At 36.4% G+C, this 27,676-nt stretch overlaps 1 protein-coding gene and 1 long non-coding RNA gene across 27 annotated transcripts in view; both read left to right on the top strand.

Annotated features, from left to right (window-relative positions):
- Positions 1-27,676, top strand: part of camk2d2 (calcium/calmodulin-dependent protein kinase (CaM kinase) II delta 2) — a 71,614-nt gene that overhangs the window by 2,047 nt on the left and 41,891 nt on the right. For all 26 annotated transcript variants that reach the window (XR_012398563.1, XR_012398577.1, XR_012398534.1 and 23 more), the window contains 1 exon segment: positions 1,778-1,872. Coding sequence is in view for 19 of the 26 variants with exons in the window: in XM_005159836.6 (XP_005159893.1) it covers positions 1,778-1,872 (95 nt within the window). In the remaining 7 variants the exon portion in view is untranslated.
- LOC141385205 (uncharacterized) lies at positions 2,826-13,788 on the top strand. Its single transcript, XR_012405552.1, has 3 exons — positions 2,826-3,025; positions 3,061-5,737; positions 13,686-13,788. It is a non-coding gene; the product is annotated as an uncharacterized lncRNA (long non-coding RNA).

Below are 27,676 nucleotides of genomic sequence, written 5' to 3'. Positions count from 1 at the left end.
TATTGAGCTTCAAAGATTTTGAATTCCATATAGCAAACAGTATGTGTGTAACATTTGTTTTTTAAATAAAGTCTTAAAATGTAAACAACTTCCCGTAATGTAAAAAACAGCCCATAATGTAAACAAGTTGTCATTTAATAAGGATAAGTCAATAGAACCTTATAATTCTAAGGTGACGATTTATAAAATGAACAAATTAATTAAAATCAAGCCTGTTTATACACTCTTAGAAATAAAGCAAAGTGAGCTGTTACTGGGGTGGTACCTTATCAAAAGCTATTTGTACCTAAAAGGTCCATATTAATATCCCTGGGGTACATATTAGTTTCTAAATAGTACAAAAGAGTTCCTCTTAAATTCTTTAGGTACTAATATATACTTTTGAGGTACCAATATGTACCCTTTAAGTACAAATGTTTACCTTTTGAAAAGGTACAAGCCCAGTGACAGCTTGCGTACCTTTATTTCCGAGAGTGTACATATTTAGATTAGATTAGATTAGATTTAACTTTATTGTCATTACACATGTACAAGTACAAGGCAACATACAATGCAGTTTAGGTCTAAGCAGGAGTGCAATGTAGGAGCGCAAATATAGGATATAGAAGCTATAAAGTGCAGTTATATGGTGATATTTACAGATGAATGTGCTTTATAAACAGGTTGTATTAGCTATGAACAGAAATAAACAATAGATAGGTACAGGTTGCTATTAATAATCAGATAAATATGAACATAATTACAAATGTATGTACTGTGGGTAATTTACAATTCAAAATTAATTTAATGAATCAGTGCAATGTAGTGTAAGGAGATATTTTTTAAATGTGCAAATATTAAATAGTGCAGTGATTATGGGGAGTATAAGTTATGAGGAGAGTGTGGGGGTGTATGAGAGGGCAAAACAGTCAGTGGAGGCAGAGTTCAAAAGGGAGACAGCTCTGGGGGAAAAGCTGTTCCTCGGTCTGCTGGTTTGTCTTTGTTTTTACAGTAAGTATTTATAGTAAAAGGTCACGTTTTTTCTTTTACTCTTTATATTAGGTGGATTACTTAATATTTAAATTGAATTACTATGTACTTATCTGAAAAGATTTATATGTACACATACACATGTATTTGTGTTCATGCTTGATTGCAAGTGTTTTTTGTTGCTCTTGACGTTAAATACAGCCAAGGCTAATAACAGGTTTAGTGGTATGAGGACGTTTAAGAGTTGTTTAAGAGCTAGGGTTTGGGTAAACCATGTAATCAAAGTCATATTTACAGAAATTACAGGTATTTACATCTGTAGGTAGTATTAAACATAAGTACAATGTAAATTCATGTATCATCAAAATACTGTAAGTGTACGCTATGATTTATTTAATCATAAATGTCTGTACACATTAATGACAATTAATTTGAAGCAATTCTACATATTTACAAAAAAATAAATAAATATACGCATTGCCTCATTCTACATATCAGAAGAACAAAAGCACATTTAAGGTGATACATAATTAACCCCCTCATTTCTTACAAGCACATCGACAGATTTGGTGTGTGCATGTGTTCAGCGAATATGCTAAGCAATTTTAAAACACCCACACACGCTCATCAAACACACACGGACAAACAACCGTGGAAAATGGTAGTTGTGTAACCTTGGAAGTGCTCAGGCTGTGCCTCCGTCATGGCACAGATTCTGCTCTCCATGCCATATGCTCTATCTGTTCGGCATCAGGGCCTCGTGCCCATTTTTTCCCTCACTGTCTTCTCTTTTTTCCCTCTTCTTCAGGGGCGCGTTCTCTGTCGTGAGGCGATGCGTGAAGATATCATCCGGCCAAGAGTATGCGGCCAAAATCATCAACACAAAGAAGCTGTCCGCCAGGGGTAGGTGATTTTTATTTAGTGGGCTCCTGTCAGGTGCGGGGCAGGTTTGAATACAGGCAGTGGAGCATCTAGTGAAGCCGAACATGGCAACGTTCTGCTGCACATCCGGTTAAACCGGGATAGACTTTGCATCTGGGTCTCATCTGGAGCTCCGTGCGTGTGTTCTGACGTAACGTTTGCTTGTGTCTAAGTGGAGCTGTGAAGAAGCTGAAGGGATTATATGTTCGAGAATCACATACATCCACATATCAGTCTGAAAAACTGTGGATGAATGAGTCTGGATTAAGGGCTTTGAGTGCCTGTGTATGTCAAGCCATTATTTCATCAGTATAACTCGCTAGTGTCTGTTTTCATGCTACTAATACTTATTTGTTTTACATACCAGTGTATTTTCCATTTCCACAAGGGGATATACGAAATCTCTTTTTAAAATATATTAGTAATATTCATTGTAAACTGGGGCTGTACAATACTGGACAAATATGCGATATTGTTGTTGAGTATTGAGATAACGCAATGCAATCTCACAGCAATTCGCAACTTTTTGATTAAGTGGCTAATGTGTATAAATTTGTACGATCTTATTCATACAATTTAGTACAACTTGCTCATCACCCAATGACGGACGGGATTAGGGGTGGGGTTGGGTGCCACGCCTCTTTTTTAAAATCTTACAATTTCGTACGACTGAACTGTACAAATTCATAGGAATTAATCACTACACTGACAAAACGTAAAAGACTTACGTTTTCTCATGAGATCAGGCTTGATAACGATGTATCTTTATAAAATTTTACCAGAAAAATGCTATTATTTATTAGCTATGATTTTAAATCATTTATTTATTTAATGATATTGAAATAACCAAGTGAGCCATATTTTTTTAGATTTAATTAAGTCTAATTCGAATTGTCAAGGTGCAAACATTTAGTATTAAAACACTATAGACCCTATCATACACCCGCGACGTGTTGCTATTTTTAGACCAGCGCAACCTTAATTTTTCATTTTCCTTCACATTGTTTAAATAGCAAATTCATTTGCGCCACTTTGTGGACTCATGGGTGTTCCGGTCTAGGAAAAAGGTGTTGGCGCATTGCTAATTTGAGGTATTCTAGTATTGTACCTTTAAAATAATTTACAATAATTATTTGTACCTTTACAAATGAAGGTACCTTTAAAATTAAGGTACCTTTTTTACCTTTGTACCTTTAAAAATTTACAATAAGGAATGTCAAGTATTTTACCTTTAAAAAATACCAGTAACTAAATAATAATCACTAGTATTTTATCTTTAAAACTATTAACTAAGGAATAATCTCTTGTATTTTACCTTTCATAATCCCACTAAGAAACAGTCTCTAGCAATTTACCTTTAAAAATAACACTAAGGACTAATTTCCAGTATTTTACCATTTAAAAATACCATTAACTAAGGCAGGGGTTCCCAAACTTTTCAGGCTGCGACTCCCAAAATGACAATGCCAGTGAGTCGCGACCCCCAATATATAATATATAATATTGAGGTGGTTATAAATACAGAAACCTTGCATGCAATGGATCACACACACCAATGGACCCAAGTCTATTCTTCTTTTAATTTTTTAATGTATGAGAGCTGTAAATGGGCAACAAAGTTTTACCAGGTGTTATGAAATCTGCTGCATCTGACACTTTTGCTGTGTCTTTAATATAATGTAATTACCCCAGGGGTTGCAATCCAATAGAAGTAGTAACTATAAGCTACTATAGTAACTATATGGTATAAACGACTATTTTTTTCTCTTCTGTAGGTTATGGATAAAATATGGTAATTCTTATGGTTTAATAAAAATAAATTGATTTTTGGAAATCATCAGGCGACCCCCCTTCATTGTCCCGTGACCCCTCGGGGGGTCCCGACTCCCACTTTGAGAACCATTGAACTAAGGAATAATCTCTAGCAATTTACCTTTAAACATACCAGTAAATCAATAATAATCTCTAGTATTTTATCTTTAAAAACGTTAACTAAGGAATAATCTCTAGTATTTTACCTTTAAAAATACCACTAACTAAGGAATAATCTAGTATTGTGCCTATAAAAATATTAACTAAAGACTGATCTCTAGTAATCAACAGGTAATGAATGATCATTAGCACTTAGCATGAACCTAAACGAGCACATGTCACTCCGCTACTCATCCGTTTGCACTGGCTGCCAGTTGTTGCTCGCATCAAATTCAAAGCTCTGATATTGGCTTACAAAGTGATTTCTGGCTGCGCCCCTTCTTATCTGCTCTCACTTCTGCAGATTTATAGGCCCTCCAGAAACTTGCGTTCTGTGAATGAACGTCGCCTAGTCGTTCCATCCCAAAGAGGGAAGAAATCACTTTCCCGAACTCTCACGCTCAGACTGCTCAGTTGGTGGAGTGAACTCCCTAACTGCATCAGAACGGAAGTCTTCAAAAAACGACTAAAAACTCAACTATTTAGTCTCCACTTTCCTTACTAATATGTAATTCCCTCTCTGACTCCTCCACTAACTACATTATAAAAAAAAATTACTAATGTTTTGCTTCTTACACTTTCTTTACATACCTGAAACTTGCCTATAGCACTTATTCATTGTTGCTCTTATAGTTGTGTAAATTGCTTCCTTGTCCTCATTTGTTAGTCGCTTTGGATAAAAGCGTCTGCTAAATGACTAAATGTAAATGACTTAACGGAAAGATAAATAAGTAAATATAAAGATATTATTACTATACATACTGTGTATAAAACCAAGGTAATAGATCATGGGTTCATATTTATATATATATGTATGTGTGTGTGCTTTCAAAGGCTTTGGCTGGTCTTATCCCCTGTTGGAATATGTGGGCATAGAGCGACCCAGTTCTTTCAGATCCGTCAGTGTAATTGTTGCTGTTGGCCTGTTTGCCTGCGGGCTCAGCCGCTATAGGGCAAAACAACCAATCGGCCTCCTTCCCACTTTCAGCACAGCCAATCATTTTGCACCTCACACAGCATCTCTCCTGCTCAGAGCCAATCCTACGGCTACCTTTTTCTCTGCAACTATTCTGTCTTTTGGCTTTAAAGTTTCCTTTCCCAAAGTGTGGATTTGGGAAGGGAAAATGAGATTATTTTCTGGATCATTAGGATTGAATTACACCCCTCCACCCCCTCCCTTTGTGCACAGTGGGATTGAAATGGACACCTAGATTCCGGGATCAGTATCAGTGCACTGGTGCATGCTGGGATAGCGTTTCCAAAAATACAGCATTGGGTGGTGTGGCAGTGTATGTTGTGTTAATACTCTCTCTGTCATACTGGTGGAGGACTGCAGTGCTCTGCTGCACTGGATGCTGTTTACTGTAGAGATGGTCTTAACCTCTTTCTGTGATAAGCCCAGGAACTGCAATACCATGAGCACACGCATGTATATAAATGCCACTGCACACAGACCCTCACGTGCACACACACTGACACTAGCTGCTTCCTCGCTAGTGGGATCATGACCTCCAGTCCGAGATTAATGCAGAGCAAAGGGTGACATTTAAGGAGGCGAGGTGATTACTGACAGGCAAATATCCTGATGGTTTTCATTATAACTCTTGGAATTTCAATATAGGCGACCTGGTGGTGCAGTTGGTAGTGCTGTCGCCTCAGCTGAGTCAGTTGGCGTTTCTGTGTGGAGTTTGCATGTTGTCCCCATGTTTGCGTAGGTTTTGTCCAGGTTCCCCCACAATCCAAAGACATGCGGTACACTACTGGTGAATTGGGTAGGCTAAATTGTCCGTAGTGTATGAGTGTGTATGGATGTTTTCCATTGATGGGTTGCAGCTGGAAGGGCATTTGCTGTATAAAACATATGCTGTATAAGTTGGTGGTTCATTACACTGTGGCGACCCTAGATTAATAAAGGGACTAAGCCGAAAAGAAAATGAATGAATGAATGAATTTTAATATATATGTATTCCATTGAAAACTGCACTGTAAATAATTATTTGATATACTTTTTTTTAAATATAATTTAATTTAATTCAATTCAAATTTATTTGTATAGCGTGTTTACAATAATTATTGTTTCAAAGCAGCTTTACAAAAGGTGCACTTTAGTTAAAGTTACAATCAAATATAATTTATTATAAACAGACATTTGTAACTTGTTGTCCTCGAAGATGGTTGGCACCATCTCATAACAGGTCTTGGATCCTATCAATGCCATTGAACAGTCTCTAGAAGCCTGGCATGGGCATCCCCAGGGGGAAATAGAGAACAAAGAAAATAATTAGCGTAGCTGCTGTTCATAATGTATTTAAACAAGAGATATTAAATGTCAATGTGAAAAATTAAGCGCTCTTAATGAAATTAGGAGTTATATTACCAAACATAGAAGCAAACATTTAAAGCCTATAAGTCAGTGGTGGGCAAACTTTTTAGACCCGAGGGCCACATCAAGTTTTGCAAACCAAGTGAAGGGCCACATGTCAAATCCTTTAAAAAAAATAAAATTTATTTTTAGTGGCAGTATGCATCAGACGTAATATCTGACAGAAACATGTCACATTAATACAAAACAGATTTTTAAAATAGTTATTATTGAGTCAAATTTACAAGTCAAATTAATTTGCACTGCTGTTTATATTTACTTATCGTTCATCATAAAACATCAAAATAATCCCTTATAAACAATAATAATAATAACAATAATAATAGTAATAATAAAAATAAAATGAACACATTAAAACAGCATTTTAATAACTCCCTCGTGGGCTGGATGAAAGTGTTCAGCGGGCCGCATATGGCCTGTGGGCCGTAGTTTGCCCACCTCTGCTATAAGCATTTCTAACAAAATGTCTGGTGCATTAAGACAGAACGGGTGTGTCCAACAGGAGGTTGTCAAGCCTACTCACCTGCATGTAGCACACTCATGCATCATACTGTTATGTGTGCATTGTGTGTATGTATGCTTTACTAAAAAGATAGGTCTTTAATCTAGATTTGAACTGAGAGAGTGTGTCTGAGCCTCTGATATTATCGGGAAGGCTATTCCAGAGTTTAGGAGCCATAAATGAGAAGGCTCGACCTCCTTTAATAAACTTTGCTATTCTGGGTGCTACCAGATACCCTGAGTTTTGAGATCTTAAAGAGTGGGTTGGGTTGTAGCAAGACAGAAGGTTGATTAGATAAACTGGAGCTCGATTATTTAAAGCTTTATTGGTAAGAAGCAATGTTTTATAATCAACACCGAACTTAACAGGCAGCCAGTGTAAGGAGGGGTGATATGGTCATATTTTCTAGACCTGGTAAGAACTCTGGCAGCTGCATTTAGTATGAGCCATGAAAAATATATAAATGATTTACATCTACTGAATTTACATTTTTGTTTTTAAAATATTTATTTTTGCATCTCAACATTAAACAAACACAGCCAAAAATTTGCACTTGTAATCTTTCATTAAAATAACCTCCCTCTTGTAATAGTGACGTCTCTACTTTTCTCTGATGACACGTTTACTAGTTTGAGAACGGAACAACCCGTCACTCACATGAGTTGTCCAATAGCAGATGACAATGAACTAACAATCTAATCAATTCCCAACAGACAAGATAAAGTCAATACAAGGTTCTTCTTGTTTTGAGAATTCAGTTCAGTGGAGGGGAAATTGATATTTTTTACTAATGCAAATAAAGCAAAATCTCCAAACTGACCACACTTCTTAAAATAAAACTTCCAAAAGGAGTTTTGGCAGTGACGTCATAGAAGAACTACTGTATATTTGGTTTCCCAAAGAATATTTTAGTCAAGAGCATTTTAGTAACAACGATTTTCTATAGTGCGAGAAACATTTGATCTAAAGATCTATTTTCCATTGTAAACTGGGGTTCTCTGCTGATTAAAGTTGTATAATCTTCTTTAAGGCTCTACCTTTTCCCAAAAATAACCTTTATTTTGTGCATAAATGAGTAAGAGTTTTATAATAAGAAATGATCTATTAAAAAAATAAATAAAGAACTATTTTGACTATAGTTCTAAAGAACTAACATATAGTAACATAAAGAACTATTTTGGCTGAATTGTTTTCCAGTGCTTATGGAACCAACATCCAACCTGATAACAATTTGGCTATTTTTTTGATTATTTTAATTTAATGGACACCTTTCTGTTAACCCAACAGCAAGCCCTGATGTTTGGCATGATTACAACTAAAAAGATCATCTTACTTAATTCAAAATCTCTAAAGGCTCCCTGTTACAAGAGATTGTTGAACGAGTTGCTTTATGTCATTTAATGGAACAACTACGTCTTGAAACTTTACAGAAAAAAGATGAAATCACATAAGGGCCTATCTAAGACTCTTGGTAATTTAGCATTCTAAGCTATTTTAAAGTTTTATAAGTTTTTTGTGAGGGTGGAGGGCTGGGGGTTATTGTCAATTATTCTGTACATTTTTTTCTTTTTTTATTTATATTGCACAGTTTTGTTTAATATCTTATAAATGTTTAAAAAAATCTTTAAAAAAACAAACAAAACTATTTTATTTTTTTAGGAATATGTGGTTTGTTCATAAACATTTCAAGAGGATCACAAGCTTATGATTGAACATAGCTGGTCATGCTGATGTTCCTTAGTCAGTATAAATACCCTAAGTTCCATTGTACAGCCATTTTCGTTTTGAAGAACTCCCCTTCCACCCCTACTCCTCCTCCTTTCTTAGATGGGTGGCATAGTGGCCCAGTGGTTAGCAGTGTCGCCTTACAGCTGTTCATTAGCTACTACAGCAGGAGAGTTTTTGAGACCTACCTGAGCTCAAACTCTCCTCTTGCCCTGCAACAGGAGGGAGCACTGGGCCTGAGGATCTTATGAGCTCAGGGCTCTCTCCAGGGACAGCGTGCCAAATGCCCTTTATAATCAATCATCAGTTAAGTGTGAACTCTTAAAATAAACTTTTAGCATCTAAATGAGCTTTTCTACTATATAGTAGGATTAAAATCAGTATGTGAGTCAAGTATTATGTCCTATTTCATATTCATCAGTGGTGAGGGACCTTGGTGTATAGAATGGAACTCATTTCTTACTTTAACAAAAGTACACCATTTTACAGTTTTTGATATAAAACGGATGCGAATTTCAGCAGATAAAAACTGCATAATCTTTTTATTCCCCCTGAAAAACAAAATGTGAAAAGTAAGAAACTAAAATTGAAAACTAAAATTGTGAAGTGGTGCCATAGCGGAATACAAATTTACTTGTTCATTCATTCATTCATTCATTCATTCATTCATTCATTCATGCATTCATCCATTCATTCATTTTCTTTTTGGCTTAGTCACTTTATTAATCTGGGGTTGCCACAGTGTAATGAACCACCAACTTATACAGCATATGTTTTATGCAGAGGATGCCCTTCCAGCTGCAAACCATCACTGGAAAACATCCATACACACTCAATAACACACATACACTATGGAGAATTAAGCTCACCCAATTCACCTGTACCACATGTCTTTGGATTGTGAAGGAATCACCCAGAGGAAACCCTCACAAACACAGGGAGAACATACAAACTCCGCCCAAAATTGTCAACTGATACAGCTGAGGCTTGAACCGACTTTTCTTTCTCTGTACCCAATGTACCACCGTGACACCCAAAACACTTTTATAATTTGTCTGATTAACCTTACTTGTGTAGTTAAACTTAATCATCTGAAAATATAACTTATAAAATCAGATAAAAAAAAAAAATACTTTTGTCAGTTTTTACTTTGTGAGAAGCTGCTTTTTTGAGATGTGTATGTTTGGTGATATTTTCACTTGTCTATTTTCGCTGTTAAGTGGTGTTTCCTAACCTATTTCAGTATACCTATAAAGCACTCATCATAAACACCAAACCAGAAATGTGTTTGTTAGCAGCGAAAACATGTCTTCTCACAGCTCTAAGTTTAGAGAGAATAAAGAAGCGATCTGACATTAAAACTAAAACAAATCCACTTCCATTATCCTCAGAATATTATGTTTTAAAATAAACATTTTAATATCATCATACACATTTTGTTTCTCAAGTAAATGCATCTTTGTGTTTAGATGTTGAGATCTGTTACTTATAAAGCTTTTTACAAAATGGCAGATACTGATTAATCAGATTTATTTAGCATAAAAATAGAAAAAGACAGGAGGATAAACAACAGAACTGAACTAAGATAACAGGCAAAAGAGAGGTCAACAGACAAGCCGAGTACAGATTGCATATTACATAAGACAAATGCCATGCACAAGAACGGAGGCAACTAAATAGAGAAAAGAACAGCAAGAAGGAGGATGGTGTTGGAGTTGATAAAGGAAAGGGAGAGGATGCGAGAGCAGAAATGCAGTCTGACAAAACCACCAGATGGTCATTGTCCATGTTGATGGTGCTCATGTATGTGTTTGTGTTATACCAGATGAACGCTGAAAGAAAAAATCTGCTAGTTTGTTACGATTGAGTCTCTTGATGGTGGAGATTACTGAGGGGGGAAAACAGATCTTTCTGACTTTATCTGTCCTCATTTAGTACTCCTGAGTATTGAGGAGCTGTTTTTCACCTCATTTATAATCATTGCTTCCATAAAACTGAGAGACACTGTTTTATGGGATATGAATTTTTGTCTTTATATTTATATATGTTCAATTTCATTAAAGTCGGCATAAAACGTAAGATAAGATTGTCCTTTTTTCCCATATTGTGATGAACATCCAATTGAAACGGTCCTAAAATTAGGGAATAAAGTAGGGTGGTACATGATTTTGTCCTTTGGGAACTGATTGAATAGTTGGAAAATGGGTGTTACTAGCAAAATTAAAGAAGATTGATAAATGGACCATAGATATGTTCACTAGATATCGCATACAGACCCTAAGCATGCGTCAATAGTGCCGCCACATTTGTACAGTGCTCCCAGGACAAATGTCATTCAACTGCACTATAGTCAAGTCTAAAGCCAATGTGACGATGCTGAACTTTTGCGCTGTGTACGGGTATAGTAAAGAGCGAACAAACAAACAAAAAAAAAACATAATTTACATTTTTGTATGTTACAAATTTTTGCGCTAAGTGAAGTTTCATAAACTAATTTCAAGAGAAGCACGTGATATGATTGTGCACCGCTGGCCACTCATCCGTAATCAGTAATAATCCAATCAGTATGATCCTAGCTAAATATAAATGGATCACTTTCTCCTTATTGCTCAATCTTCGTTTTGGAAGAATCCCCCCTTCCACCCCATCTCCTCCTTTTTCTCCCCTTCTAAAGGGGGAGAGATTGAGACCTACCTGATCTTGGTTCTCCTGATATGCTTCTAGACCGGGCGGGAGCCCTGGGCTCAAATATCTCCGAGCTCAGGGTTCTCTCCCGGGACAGCATGCCAAACCTGCTATAAATGCCAAGCATATCTAAGTGGGAACTCTTGAAACAGGTAACGTTATTGATGATAATACTATCTCTTATTGCACTGACCATAAGCCAAAGTAGCAGCAACTTGCACTAAATACTAGGCTTATGCTAGTTTTGCTGAATAGAATCAGTAGATAATGTAAATGAAATATGACAATAAGATGTTGCGGTGCCGGAAACTTGTATTATTGTCATTGAAGTAACTAAATTATGGAATATTTCAAATGTTATATTTTATTTAGATCAGAAATGTGGATGTGCACCAGTGTTGCCAAATTAGCAATTTTGTTGCTAGATTTAGCAGCTTTTCATACTACCCTTCATAACTTTTTTTTTCAGCAAGCACCTAACAACAAATTTAGCAGTTTTAGACATTCATTCAGCTACTTTTAGTAATTTTTAAAAAGTGACTTAAAAGAGCAGTGTCTACAGGCTTCACTCAGTAGAGTACATTGCTAGCTCAGATTGTTTTTCACAACTGTTAATTTACTGCTATTTGTTAACATATAATTGTTGGTAATTTAGGTAGCAATACATTCCAATAGTGCTATAATTGTTGTCACTTTCACAAATGTGTTAATTTCACAAGTTAAAAAGAGTAAGTACACAAGCTGTGATTGTTTAAAAGAATGGAACTGTTCGTATTGCTTTAACAATAAGTCAACTAGATTTTTAATACAAATCTAAATGGACATATTACAAATAATGTTTTTACTGAGATGGCCAGTCAGTTTGAGAAAACATTAATTATTTTGTATACTACATAAAAATGTAGTTTTGATTATGCAATGACGTCATCACACAAAGTGATATGTTAACAAGAACCTATTTATTGTTCATCTGGATGTAATTTTTTTATAGAATACACGGTGCCTCGAAGAGTAGAGACATGACGGGCTTACGCTTGTCAAATATTATGTGATAATGTCACTGGTATGCAAATTCGTGCGTGACGTAATCTGGCAACAATTAGCTGCTTTTCAGGCAGGCTTTAGCTACTTTTTATTGGAAATAGTTGGCAACACTGATGCGCACACTGAGAAATCGATGGTTCACGAGTCGTTCATAACAGACATTCATTCACAAGCGAATCGTTCCCTCAGTTAGAATTAGAAGTGAAAGCATGAGAGGGGGTGTGTTTTAGGATATGGATTAGATCAAATCTAACAGGAGGGAGGATAATACACATCCATGCACACAAACACATGCTCTTTATCGGCAATGCCTGTGTGGTCACTTATCCATCATTCTAAAAAAATTATGTAAAATGATAATTTAAAAATGAAAAAAAATTGCGTACTGACCACCAGGAAAACTCCCGATCATTGATATGTGTGTATATATCTCTGGCTCTGGATGGCCAGTCCTCCAACAAAATCAGGGCAGAAACATGACACGCCCTGATAGCCCCTCCCTAAAGGCATTCCATGTGACCATTCATTCATTCATTCATTCATTCATTCATTCATTCATTCATTCATTCATTCATTTTCTTTTTAGGTTCTTTCCTTTATTAATCCGGGGTCGCCACAGTAGAATAAACTGCCAACTTATCCAGCACATGTTTTATGCAGCGGATGCCCTTCCAGCTGCAACCCATCACTGGGAAACATCCACACACACTCATTCACACACATACACTACGACAATTTAGCTTACCCAATTCACCTATACCGCATGTTTTTGGGCAGAACCGGAGCACCAAGAGGAAATTACGCGAACATGGGGAAAACATGCAAACTCCACACAGAAATGTGGAAACTGACCCAGCCGAGGCTCGAACCAGCAACCTTTTTGTCTGGGACGAATGTGCTACCCACTGCATCACTGCATTGCGTTCATGTGTCCAACAGTGAGGAAAATTAGTTTGAGTGGGGGAGGAAATGTAATGGTATTTGATAAAAGATTATGAGCGCAAATTAATTTTCACAACATAATGAAGTGCACAGATACATCGTTTGTAACAAACACTAAGTAGACATATAAAAATAAGATAGGAACATTTCGATTTCATGCAGACTTTAATACAAAAAAATGGCTATTTAATTTTGGTCAAGTGCATTTCTTTATTGTTTTAGATAATTAGAACAACAAACAAAAAAATTAGAAATGAGGCTTCTTAATCTAGAATAGTTTATCATATTTTTAATATATTCTATATTAATAAAATGTTTTAAGAGGTGGAACGGTGGCTCAGTGGTTAGCACTGTCACCTCATAGCAAGAAGGTCACTGGTTCGAGTCCCAGTTGGGTCAGTTGGCATTTCTGTGTGCAGTTTGCATGTTCTCCTCGAGTTCTTCTGGGTTTCCTCCGGGCGCTCCGGTTTTCCCAACAGTCCAAAGACATGCGCTATAGGTGAATTGAATAAACTAAAAAGTGTGAAAAATATGCTGGAATAGTTGGTGGTTCATTCCGCTGTGGCAACCCCTGAACAATAAGACACTAAGCCGAAGGAAAATTAATGATTGAATAAATATGTTTTGAATGAAGAAAGTACAATTTAACAAAAGAAGAATGTTTTAAGTTAAAAAAAAAAAATGCAACATCCTTACTGTTCTCCAATAAATTACAATGGGAGGCTCTGGAGTCAAAAAGGTTGTTAGTCACTTGGTATCTTTATTGACATTTAAAAAAGATAAATGGACCACTGCTTAATGTAATTATTCTTGGTTTTCATACCGATTTGTTATTAATAGAATTAAGAGTGCACGGTAATATCAGTTCTTTTGCAGGGTCTTACTTTGGCAGCTCTAATTTTGTGGAATAAAAAAAATATTGTCTCAAGTATTGATTTCCACACCATCTATATATATATATAAAAAATCACACATGATTATCTAACTCTCTTTGCGGCAAGCATTTTTAGAGCAGAGCATTTCACATTTCAGAGGTGTTTTATTCCATTCAGCTTGGCAGAGCAATCTGTTCAGTCGACCGCATATGCCATATTTAGTGTATTTTTCACTCATAATGGATTCATACCTTCACAAAAAGATGGTCAATTGAACAATCTGGCAGGAATATAGAAATATCTCTGAATATAATTTAACTGACAAGCGGATTTAACTGAGAATTCAGGTGAGCTTTTTCAGAGCTGCTTTTCAAGATCGAATGTTCACTACCTCTGAATCTCCTTGACCTGCGTTGAGTCATTCACTCATGGTGAGAGAGAGAGAGAGAGAGACTACAATCACATGAGAGGCTGTGGTGCTGCAAAGCTAAAAATAGACTCACTGGTTTCTCAGACAGCACCTCCTCATACGTGCCTATACAGTACGCACACACATAGAAGTATACAATTGGCCTTCATAGTCAAGAAGCAAGTAAATGAATCAAACGCGGAATCTATACAAATTCTGATGCAGTAAAGGATTGTAAGAAAGTGGAACGCCACACTTGTGCCCTAGTTTAACCCTCGCACACACAAATACAATTATAGAACCTTCTTAGTAAATACAGTTGCAGGATGTTTATGCTATACTGTGCTGTTGTTTTGCAGCATCTGAAAAAATATTGTCTGTATTATGCCTGCAGAGACAACATTTTTTATAGATAGCGTTCTGTATTTGTTCATGTGCAAAACTAGCAGGTCAATGCTCAGATGGCGTAAAATAGCCAACATAGGCTCATTCTGAAAACGTAGCCCTACTGTACAGTATAAACATTTCTGGAGATCACAAATTATGTAGCCAGAAGTACGTATGGCTGCATTTTGTCTTTGAAATGAACGATACGGGGTAGTATGACACCATTCCAGCTTATCTCTGTATGGACGGCTTTCCCGCTGTTACCAGTTTGTCCAGTTAGTTCACCATATACATCGGCGGACTTGAGATGCAGAGAGAAGTTGGTCACAATGACGGAGTTCAAGTCCAATGAAAAACGGTTCCAGAAAGCAGGTTAAACAAAAACAGAAGCCTAAAAATTAAATAAACAAGTAAATAACAGTGTGAGTTTGTGGTAAAATCTGAAAATGTGGTAAAAATTAGGCAGGGGGTTTTCTTTTTCTAGATTGCTTTCTAAAATTGTTGGTTGGGTTTAGGGAAGAGGGAGGGCAATGGTCGTTCGGTGCCTTTGAAAACATTATTGGTTGGGTTTAGGGAAGTGGGTGTTTGCTGGTTGTTTGGTGCCTTTGAAAACTCTATTGGTTGGGTTTAGGGAAAGGGGGTGGGCGCTGGTCAGTCGGTGCCTGTGAAACCTTTATTGGTTGGTTTTAGGGAAGTGGGTGGGCACTGGTCAATCGATGCTTTTGAAAACACTTCTGGTTGGGTTTAGGGAAGGAAGAGGGTGGGTCAGTCGAACGGTCAGTCAGTCAGTCATTCAGTCAGTCAATCTACATCGGCCTCTGGTGGATTTACGTGTAATAATAACTTGATTGGCCTAAAAAAAAGAACAAGGGAATAATTAATAAATTCTGTCCCAAGTCGGCAAAGACCCAAATCATGGGTTTAAGGGTTAAACTCCGCATGAAATCAAACTGGATTTTTCTTTTTGATGTTGCTGAATTTACCATAAATGATTCATCCACTTATAGTACTATTTCCTTCTCCTTCCCTTGACATCACTTCTCCGATGATGTGTTCACTGGGGATTGAACGATCCAATCAGTTCACAATGAACGAAATCAAGTCCTGTCCTACATAATTTTTTTAGTCAAGAAGCAGCTTCTCTCAGATATACAGTACATCACAATAGAAAAGAAAGAATGGTTGCAAGGTTTATTCCATGCCAACATAAATGGTAGTCGAGAAGTAAGTAACCTTTGCTCTTTGTTCAAGCTACTTGTTTAAAATGAGCTATAAAAACACAGTTCTTGAGTTTCTTTTGGTACAACTAAATTGCTTTTTATTTTTTTTAAATGCTAATACATTAACTTAATTCCTTCATGTTGTCTCAGCATTAATTGATTGTGTGAAACCCAGCTTTTTTACAGTGAAGGCAGTTTTCAGATGCAGGTGAAAATCTTCTGATTATATATATGTCTGGTGTTTGTGAGACATCATGCTTTCATTCAGCATCCAAACTCTGAAGCAACTGCATTGTTGCCCTCATCACACCTGCAAAGACAGCATTTTTCAGTTTTTTGAATACACCCCATTTCTCTGTTCGGGCTATGTGCAAAACTAGTAGGTCAGTGCTCAGACTGTGTGGTGTAGCACACAGAGAACTCAATGCCCACTTTAATAAACTAGGCCATGGAATTCTGAGGAGAGCTAGCTAGGGCACTTTTAATTAGAGACACATTCTCTCAGTTCCCCGTCTCCCTTTTTTGCTCTTTGACCAGTAGTTCAGATTTTCTCGTGTCTGAGGGCTTCAACTCTCTGGAGTCTGTGGTCTCGTTGGAGCCAAAGGGTCACTTGCCTGAGAGACACGGAGGTCTCTTGCTGTCCGCTGTCCCTGAGAGCCAGAGGAGCAAAACCTCTTCGCGGTTTGCAGAATAGCCTGCGCAACGTTTCATGCCGTGCCATGTTTCTATCTATCAAGAACTGAATGTTCTTTTCCAAGCTCTCCTCTGAGTGGTTGAAGTTGTACATCATCACTGTGTGTCCTCAATTGTGAGTATGCGATATTCTGACAGGTCAAACAGTTTGGATTGAAGGCTTCTCTTAGCAGCAGTGAAGGACTTATAAATCAGCCGTGTCAATAAATCAGCCATTTTGAGTTTATTGGCCCCGCTTGGCCAATTAACAGAAGTAATAGCTCTCCCTGATGTCCGCTTAATGCCTCTTCTAGTGTCGGTTTTAGAATCGACCAACATAGTCAATGAATAATGGATGACTTCTGTTTATATTTTAGTGTTTATAGGAGCAACTCACAGTACTATAAAATAAACTATATATATCCTCTAAAAGAGGCGTCACGTTGGCGCAGTGGATAGCACAATCACCTCATAACAAGAAGGTCGCTGGTTTAAGCCTCGGCTGGGTCAGTTGGCATTTCTGTGTGGAGTTTGCATGTTCTCCCCGCCCATGTTCGTGTGGGTTTCCTCTGAGTGCTCCAGTTTCCCCCATAGTCCAAAGATGTGCGGTATACAAGAGGGTGAATTGCGTAAGCTAAATTGGCTGTAGTGTGAATGCAAGAGTGTATGGGGGTTTTACAGTGTTGAGTTGTGGCTGGAAGGGCATATTTTGTGGTTCACAAGTGTTTTCCATTTATTTATGGTTGTGATTTGCATTATGGAACCTTTATCTCAGCTCTGTCGACTTTTGACGTTGAAAATTCAACTCTAAAGTTTAAAAAAAAAACTTTTATTGACATTTTATTGGTTTGAAATAATAGAGAACTTTGTAAAGTAACAAAAAATGTACTGGCAGTTTACTAACAAGGTTTTTTATAGCGTAAAAAAATATATACAATGCCTTACCAATGTTGTGTTGCAGCTAGAAGGGCATCTGCTGCGTAAAACATGCTGGATAAGTTGGCGATTCATTCCACTGTGGCGAGCCCTGACTAATAAAGAGACCATGCCGAAAAGAAAATGAATGAATGAACGAACGAATGAATGAATGAATATACAAAACCAACCCAGACAATATATCATTTTAAACTATAAATGTTTTTTTTAAAAAAAAGTAACTTTTTTGAAATTTTTGGGAAGTTTTTGGGAAAATATTAATTTGATCATTCATTTTCTTTTCAGCTCAGTCCCTTTTGTAGCTCCCTGGTTCAATAAAGGATTGAATTATTTCACTGGTGTTTTTTCATGATTTATTTTGAGTGCAACATTCTTTCCAATGTCACCGAACACCGTAAGAGCTTTGTATACAAAAGAAAATTAAACCAAATGTAAGCAAACATGAAAGCTGTATACAAACAAACAGACATGACTTAAATTCAATATGAAAACTCAATACAAGCAAGCATATTAAACATGAAGTGTCAGTACCTTGATCTCCAATCAAACCAGAAGCTAAACCTTCAGGCCGTAGCAGACCGTACAGCTGGGGTGCCTTGATCATGTGCGATCTCACCGTGTATCCGTTTATTTCTGTAATAGTAATCAATTCAAAATAAAAGACTTCCGCTTTTAATAACAACATATACTATATGTAACATATATAACATATAACAAAGAATAGAGAGAGAAAAAAATTATATAAAATAATATAAACATATTGTAGAAAAATAGACACAATAACATAAACACCATGTCAAAGTTATCAACGCCTTTATTAATCTGGGGTCACCACCAACTTATTCAGCATATGTTTTACATAGTGGATGCCCTTTCATCTGCAACCCATCAATGGGAAACACCCATACACTCTCATTCACACACATACACTACGGACAATTTAGCTTTCTCAATTCACCTATACCACATGTCTTTGGACTTGTGGGGGAAACCGGAGGAAACCCATGTGATTGCGGGGATCGTGCTACTCACCATGCCACCGCATCGCCTGTTGGGAAAATAATGCAATTTAAAATCATAAATAATAATCATTTAAAAAATCATTAATCACAAAATATGTAAAGCTGCTCATTTACGGATATTTTTGTCTTCATGTATTCATCCCAAGCCGTCACGATACAGGGATCACAGTTGGTTCATGCACTCCCACAATGAATACAGTCAGTCCAGGACCCCATTTCAGAAAGAAATTTAAGTGAAAACTTAAAGTATGTTAACCCTGAAATGAGAGAAACTCTGGGTTTTCTGTTTCAAAATGGCAGGTTTGTCAAACTTGAGAAAGCAGGGTAAGTTAAACCTGTTTCTGAAAGAGAGATTACTTTTACTCATTTACCGTGGTAACTTACTCTGTGACCTAACCTGGTCAGGAGCAGGTTTTATCCTCTAAACTATGAGTTTCTGTCGGTCTCCTCCCTTTTTTTTCACCTTAGCCTTAGTCATTCATTGCCTACATTTCAGTCACACTAAAAACAAAGTTACGAGAATGGCTTGTTTTTTTTAGAGGATATTACAATTAGATTCAAACCATAGTTTTAAGTTTTAGCTTTGATATTACTGCGAAAAATAAATAATTAGCTTAAATTCCCTTCAGTAGGGACATGTACTGTAGCTAGATAAATGGGATTATTACTCGCTCTAAAAACTATTTATAGTATTGCTTACATTCTAAATCTCATGTGAATCTTTATCACTCAATCAGTAAAAATGAAGACACACAAGTGCACTTTTAAATCTTTTAAAAACTCAATTTTAGACATTTTATCTTAAACTGACCAACATGTGTAAAGTGGGAACCTTCAATTAAACATTAAACATTAAATCAAACATTGAGTTAAGGTTATACATTCTTGTTTTGTCAAATGTGTTTTAGAAACTATGCAGTAGCCTATTTTATGTAATTTATTGCAGTTACATCTGAAATAACTTCATAATTACAGCCAATTCCCCACTTTTTCAAGTGAAAAAGCCATAGTGTATTAGTGTATGGTATGGCCGTAATGTATAAGTGTGAGTGTGAGAGTGTATGGGTGTTTCCCAGTGCTGGGTTGCTGCTGGAACGGCATCCGCAGTGTAAAAAATATGCTGGATAAGTTGGTGGTTCATTCCGCTGTGGCGACCCCAGATTAATAAAGGGACAAAAAGAAAATGAATGAATGAATGAATGTTTGATCTCATTCGTACATTTTAGTAGGATTTGCTTATGGGTTGCTTATGGGTTAGGGTTAGGAGTGGGGTTTGTGAAATGTATCCAAAAAGAATATGTGTATTTAGACAAGACTATTTTAAACATGCAAATTTGCCAGAAAATATCATGGTTATTTAAATAAGAAAATAAACTAGACACCCCGTGCTCCGACAGTTATGTAGTCAGTGTCCAACACTCCATTTAATTGCATCATTTGCAATACTGCTAAAAGCATCATGAAACACAGACTGTACTAAGTCTTGTACTTTCCTTAAGCATGCATAACTAGACCTTCAAACTGACGACAGAAGGTCTGGATTCATCACAGTTTTCATTGGCCAAAGACCACCCTAGAGACCATCTGACCCACATGTAAAGCAACCAATCACAGTGTGTTATGGTCAGTATTATGTTTAGGGGAGTGAAAGCATTAAGCAGATCTAGCTGCAATTAAGTGCAGTGTACAATATACACCAAACGTCTTAAGAAAAATATTCGGGGGTGAGCAGTGCTGGCCTGTAGGGTAGAGGGGCCCTAGGCGAGATTAAAAAAAATTTAGCCCACTGGAGTAAAAACTGTAAGAAGCACAAAAATAAAATGTTAATGTTTATGTGTGTACATCTGTAACATATTTAACCTATAACACATATGTAAAAAATATTTAAACAAATATGTTTGCAAGCCAGAAAACACTCATTTAAAAAATAAAGTATATAAGTGTGACATTTACAAATAAATGAATTTGTAAATGAATAACATACAAAAATATGCATAAATAAATACAAATGCAGGAGACATTTTAGCTTTTTTTTACACAGAGATTTACACAAACAAAACTTTGCATTAGATGTTAGACAGGTGGGTAAAATCCGGTTTTGACCAGATGAGGGGGAAACCTGTGTTTCTTCAGCAGGGTGAATTAGTGGGATAGAAAATTAATTGATTATTTAATGAAACATGCTGAATGTGGCCTATTTTTGTTGTATTCCTGTGATTATGAGCATCTATGCATTTATTAAAACAACTAATACTGCAGTACTAAAAAATGTAATTGCGTAGAAGAACATACCTTTACTTTGAGCTTGCTTTTCTTCCTCTGCTTTTCTTTTCTTCCTTTTTCAGCTCCGGAAAGATGCTGTTTGCTTTGAACGCCATTTTATTCCGATTAAAAATAGCAACAACGCTTGTGACACTTTATTACTTTAAGACACTTTTTCTGCCTTTATATCCAACATGAGCAATTTGAACTGATATGGAATCTGTGTAATACGTCATTCTAGTTCACCCAATAGGCGATCGCAGGTGGTGTTATGCAAAATAGAGTGATGCTGCTGGGTATGTTTCTAATATTTTCTGCTTTTATTCATATTGTTGTAATTGTTTTCAGCTATTTGTCATGTATGAATTATACAGAGCTATTCTTTTATTGAAATGTAGAGGTTATTTTTTTCTCACCGTCATTGTGAATTGTATCTTTGGGGTTTGTGTATTGCGTATTGTTAATGAATTAAATGTACCCGCTTGTCCTCGCGCTTATGTTCACAGTGAATATTCAAGAGCAGTGGTGATGGGGCCCCCGCCTATATTACCTATTGGACAAGCCAGCACTGGGGGTGACATACTGTATGTTTGAGAAATCCAGTGTCTAGTTGATTCTGAAAAGTACTCATTGTAATGGTTGTTTAGACATGCCAGTAGCAGCCTATTGAAAGGGCTGGCTCTTTACTCTCAAAAAGTGGAGCTTTTTGCAGTTATTCTCCTCAATTTCTATTAAATTATGAGGTTCAAATACTGCATTTTACTGGCATTTTAAGCTCTAATCTTTGCTGCATTAGCTTGTCGGATGGTGATCATAGCCACACTTTTTGATGCAACAAAAATATTTGTTACAATTTTGTTAAAGTGCTTAGCTTACCATACTTTTACCACAATGTGTTTATTTACAAATCTGCGTCTAAACAGATAAAAACATTCAAAACTGTAGCCTGTAGGTAAATAGCAAACTGACCAGCTCATTTCCTCTGTCACAATTTGTAAATTTGAGTAATTAAAAAAATATTTTCTCTCATTGCCCTATTCTATCAGTTACTTTCACAATTTATGATAGCACACTTTCAAAAATGGGACAAGTGAGCTCATATAGGGGCCAAACTCTGATTTTTGTCAGTGGGAGGGTGGGTTTTTCTAACTACCCGAAACCTCCCGGGCTATGGGCCTGTTAGGGGGTTTGGCAAGTTGGCAACATGAAGTGTTTGTTTCTGGGCAAAGTGTTAAAAATCACAACTGACGTTTAATGAAAATATTATAGAATTGAACCAATGAGACGTCAACTTCAAAACGATGGAGTGCTTCACGTTGTTTTGTAACATAATGGGTCAACAAAATGACTAAGACTTCTTCGTAAGAATGTTTGATGTACAAATTACATATTAAGAACAAAACAGGGATTTCTGTGTGCATCCTGGTTTGGGAAGGTTTTGGTCTTATGTGATTGTGTCTTTTCAAATGACACAATCATTGAAACTTTGAATTGTTTTATTTTATTTTATATATTTTGTTTATTTTGTTTGATTTTATTTAGTTTTATTTAGTTTATTTATTTATTTATTTTATCTATTTTTTATTGTGTTTTATATATTATATTTTAGTTTATCTATTTTATTTTATTTAGTTGTATCTATTTTTTAAATTTAATTATTTATTTTTGTTTAGTTTTATTTTATTTTATTTTGTTTTATTTTATCAATTTTATTTTTTTATTTTATAAAAAATAATTTCATTTGAATTTACTATTTTGGTCACACTTTACAATAAGGTTCATTAGTTAATGTTAATTAATGCATTTACTAAGATGAACAAACAATGATCAATACATTTACTACTGTATTTGTTCATGTTAGTTAACGTTAATTAATGAAAATACAGTAGTTCATTGTTAGTTCATGTTAACTCATGGTGCATTAACTAATGTTTACAAGCATGGACTTGAATGTTAATAGTGCATTAGTAAATGTTCAGATATGATTAATAAATGCTGTACATGTGTTGTTCATGATTAGTTCATGTTAGTAAATGCATTAACTAATGAACCTTATTGTAAAGTGTTACCACTATTTTTTAGTAATTTTTTAAAACTTACTTTTTAATTTTTTTAATTACAATTATTTATTTACTTTTTTTATTTAACTTAATTATTTATTACAATCTTTAAAGTGATTTTTAATGATTACCTAAAATAAATCACTAATTCATTATTTTACCAACTTTTGCATTTTTAAACAAAAAACTAAGATATTTTATATACTTAGATTTGAACATTGTACTATGTGCAAATATATTTGTTTTCAAGTCATCCGAATCAGCATTGGCACTGAGAAAATTTGAAAACACTGTCGGCGAGTTTACATAAAATCTTAAGTGTGCAGTGTCCTTTGTGAGACTTGGGAGTGGGAGTTTTAGCTGCAGGGTTAATGATAGAGTAAGTCTGTGAGTAATCAAGTTCAAGTTGACTTCCCAGTTGCTAGGAGCAGTAACTACCGTGATTTGCAAATGCGTTTGATTTGTCAGACTATATGCATCGTGTAATACAATTCAATACAGTTTGCAAATGTTTTAGAATTTACATATACAGCCCTTCCAACGGTTTTCCTTTCTTTCAACATGTGCTGCATGTAAATTGAGCTGTATCTGGATGATGAAAAGTCACTGCATGTGATGAGTTGCTCTTGTCTGCTCTGAATATAAGCAGCTGGTTCCAGATCAGAAGATTGTGACCCTTGTTATTTATTTATTTATCACACATGATTGCTATACTCAAGGCAAAGGGTTTGGTCATTCATTCCAGAGGTTTATTGCTTCCCTCTCTCTCCCTCTCTCTCCGATGATCTCAAATCTCTCATTAATCTCCTGGAAAAGCAGCACAAAACATGAAGGAATACTCTTTATCTCTCTCTCACATACACACACTCACACACACACATACTGCTGCAGTGCGGAAGGCTTCAGATAGCAAGTAAAAAAGAGAACAGCAGAAAAAAAGTGGGTAGGAGGCGGGACTGTCAAATGTAGGCCTTTCCCTGTTACTGACCAAAGTGCATTTTACACATACTGTAGATATAGTGTACACACCGCTCTACTACTGTCAAGCCTGATTAAAAAAACTATATAGTCCAGCAAATAGTACTTCATGGATTGTCTGCTGTATATATAAATGTCAATTCTGCTGTCATTTCACAAAATATTCAGCGCATGGTTTTTGGTTTAGATGAATTAGTTTTTCTCTCAAATAGATGCTGCAATTAATAGTCCTTTTTATATAGAGAAAAAACATGGCGTGTTAGCAGTGCATGTAAATGTCTGACTCATTTTTGTGGCATTTGATGATTAACAGCACGCCACCATAACATGTTTGACATTTTGCGAATATATTAGAGGTGTAACTGTACATGTATTCGTATTGAAAATATAGTTTGGACATATGGGATTTCATTTAAAACTTTAAGTTGGACAGATTTTGCTTTTAACACCTTAACTGTCACCCCTACCTTTTGAACATGGACATAAATATGTAATGTCCAACTTAAATGGTTGCTAATATTCAATGCTGAGTTCATAGATTTAGGATTGGTCTCATTTAAAAGAACTAGTCACTTGTAGGATTGTAGCTGAAGTAAAAAAAAAAGTTCAACATGTTAAATAAAATAAAAGTTTTGTCCCTATGAGTTTAACCTCTTTATAGATAAGAAAACAACAAATGTATATTTTATTATATTATAAAAAATGAGTATTTTTACAAAACCTGTTTTAGCCCAAATTTGACTTAATATCTAAGTGAAATATCTGAATAAATAATATTCCAAGTTTGAAGTTAGACCTCAAAAACGGGCTTTCAGTAACATTTTGTTTGGCTGCAGTACCAGACATGACCACCGGTTAACTTTTACTTTCCATTAGTGGCCATATGAGAGCGCCACCTATTCTTTGTTTTTTGAGGAATATGAATGATAATTTTGAGAATTTTTTTTTAAACTAGATATCAAATTTTAAAGTAGTCTGCGCAGTTTAATTTGCAATTTGATTTGAAGCCTCTAAAAACGTCTTTGAACCTCTCTATGATGTGAAGGATCACTGCATGGACACCACATCATTCTTCCCCTTTGAAACTAGTTGAACATCTCATGAACATCCCACATCCCATCTAATCACTCAATTGGAGACTCAAACCGAGAGAATGGCCTGAAAAAGAGAAAAAAATCCAGTGAGCAGCAGTTCTGTGGGCGCAAATGCCTTGTTGAAGCCAGAGGTCAGAGGAGAATAGCCAGACTGGTTTTAACTGATAGAAGGGCAACAGTAACTCAAATTACCACTCGTTACAACCGAGGTATACAGAAGAGCATCTCTGAATGCACAGCATGTCAAACCTTGTGGCAGATGGGCTACAGCAGCACAAGACCACACCGGGTGCCACTCCTGTCAGCTAAGAACAGGAAACTGAATCTACAATTCGCACAGGCTCACCAAAATTGAACAATAGAAGATTGAAAAAATGTTGCCTGGTTGAGTCTCAATTTCTGATGCGACATTCAGATGGTAGGGTCAGATTTTGCATCAACAACATGAAAGCATGGATCCCATCCTGCCTTGTATCAACGGTTCAGGCTGCTGGTGGTGGTGTAATGATTTGGGGGGTATTTTTTTGGCACACATTAGGCCCATTGGCGTCACACCTGCTGCAGTGCCCTCTGGTGGTTTTCAAGGGCACCAGTTTTTGTTTTTGTTTTTGTGTTTTGTATCCTAGTCATGTGATCACTCCTTGTTTCCAGCTGTCCCTCATTGTCTAATTAGTTCTGTCTTTATAAGCCCTGTTATGTTGTGTTTAGTTTGCCTTTGGATTTTCAATGTTCTGTTTAGGTTTGTCGTGCTTTATTCATGATCTGGTTCATCGTGTTTGGTATGTTTGTTTGTTCACTTTGTTTAGTATCATTACAATGTTTTTGGATACCTGTTCAGTTTGTGTTTGATTCATTTTTGTGCTTCAATTTTGCACTTCATGTTTTCGTCGATTTTGGTACCTTGCCTGTCCCTTTGTCATTTTTTTTGGGATTTTTATTGTTTGGCAATAAATGTGTTTTGCTGCACTTGGATCTTTCCCTTGTTTTTGTGATACCCAGTCGTGACACATTGGTACCAATTGAGCATCGTGTCAACAGCACAGCATACTTGAGTATTGTTGTTGACTATGTCAATCTCTTTATGACCACAGTGTGCCCATCTTCTGATGGCTACTCCCAGCAGGATAACGCACCATGTCATAAAGCACAAATCACAAAATACTGATTTCTTGAACATGACAATGAGTTCACTGTATTCAAGTGGCCTCCATAGTCACCAGATCTCAATCCAAAAGAGCACCTTTGGGATGTGGTGGGATGGGAGATTCACATCATGGATGTGCAGCGGACAAATTTGCAGCAACTGCGTGATGCTATTATGTCAAAATGCACCAAAATCACTGAGGAATATTTCCAGTTCCTTGTTGAATCTATGCCATGAAGGATTAAGGCAGTTCTAAAGGCAAAATAGGGTACAACCAGGTACTAGTAAGGTATACCTAATAAAGTGGCCGGTGAGTGCACATTTAGGCATGATCATGCTGTATAAAAACGATACAGATATAAATGTGTGTGTGTGTGTGAATGTGTTTGCATTTCTCTATTTGTTCGATATAGAACATGAATGCAGCTATCCATAATTCTGGTCTGCCGCATTAATTGTTTCATAGCTGTTGTCCAATAATGCAAGTGTTATTTATGACGGTGGTTGTTCTTGGTGCGCAGCCAGATTAATAGCACTGATGTTGTTCAGTGTATGAATAAGCCATCTGCTCTGTTGAAGATCTGAGCTCGTCTTGGGAATGGCATACTTATCTGCGCATACTTCTTGTGCTGCAACATATTTTTTTTTAGTTTAAACATGTAATGTGAGAAATATGCATCCGGTAATTTTGTATCGTCGTGCTAAAATGGCACTGTGATTATGCTGAACTGTCGATTAACATGTAGCCGCGTATTTATGAGCTGCTAAAGTTTTGTATCAAAGTTTTGTGCTGTGATTTGCTGGGGTTCTGTGGGATCCAGAGGGTTCCTGTATTTGCATGCAGGGCTGGTTCCACTGCAGAGAGGAAGAGAGGCCTTTGCTTTCTGATTGGTGGAGGAGTTGCTAGACAACAGATGTCTGGCCGGTTGGTAGGTGGGCTACCTGTGGAGCTGGAGGTGGGGGGAGTTGATTTGTGACAAAGAGAAGAAAGATGAACAGATAAACCTGCTGAAACTGAGAATAAACCACCAAAACTGTGATGAACCGCAATACGCAGATTTGTAAAAGAGGGAAAACAGGACAGGAAATTCTGCTATTTTATCCCCCTCGCCTCCTTCAAAACCTAATTTATTCCCTCCATCTGAACGAAAATGTGAGAAGGAACTAAATGTGGCCCAAAGCTGCATGAGCACACACGAGCTATTCATTTGTGGTCGCAATTCAAATTCAAATGAATCACATTTTCATATGATTCACCCGGCTTCATTTCACTATGAATCAGCTGTGACTATGGAGACATGCAGATTGCATACTTGCAGGCTTTTCATGCTATTTTTGCTGGATTTATAATGTGCACAGAGCATGCACCAAATAGCACATCTGCCTAAATGTGCAGTTTGCCTGTTTTATCCTGTTTTCAAACATGTCCTTGTTAGTATATTTGTCAAACTTACTGTATTATATGTGTAAGTACA

Source organism: Danio rerio, chromosome 1 (genome assembly GCF_049306965.1).
Source record: "Danio rerio strain Tuebingen ecotype United States chromosome 1, GRCz12tu, whole genome shotgun sequence".
NCBI classification, from domain to species: Eukaryota; Metazoa; Chordata; class Actinopteri; order Cypriniformes; family Danionidae; genus Danio; species Danio rerio.
Note: the sequence above shows the minus strand (reverse complement) of the source record. Positions and strands in the feature narration are given on the sequence as shown.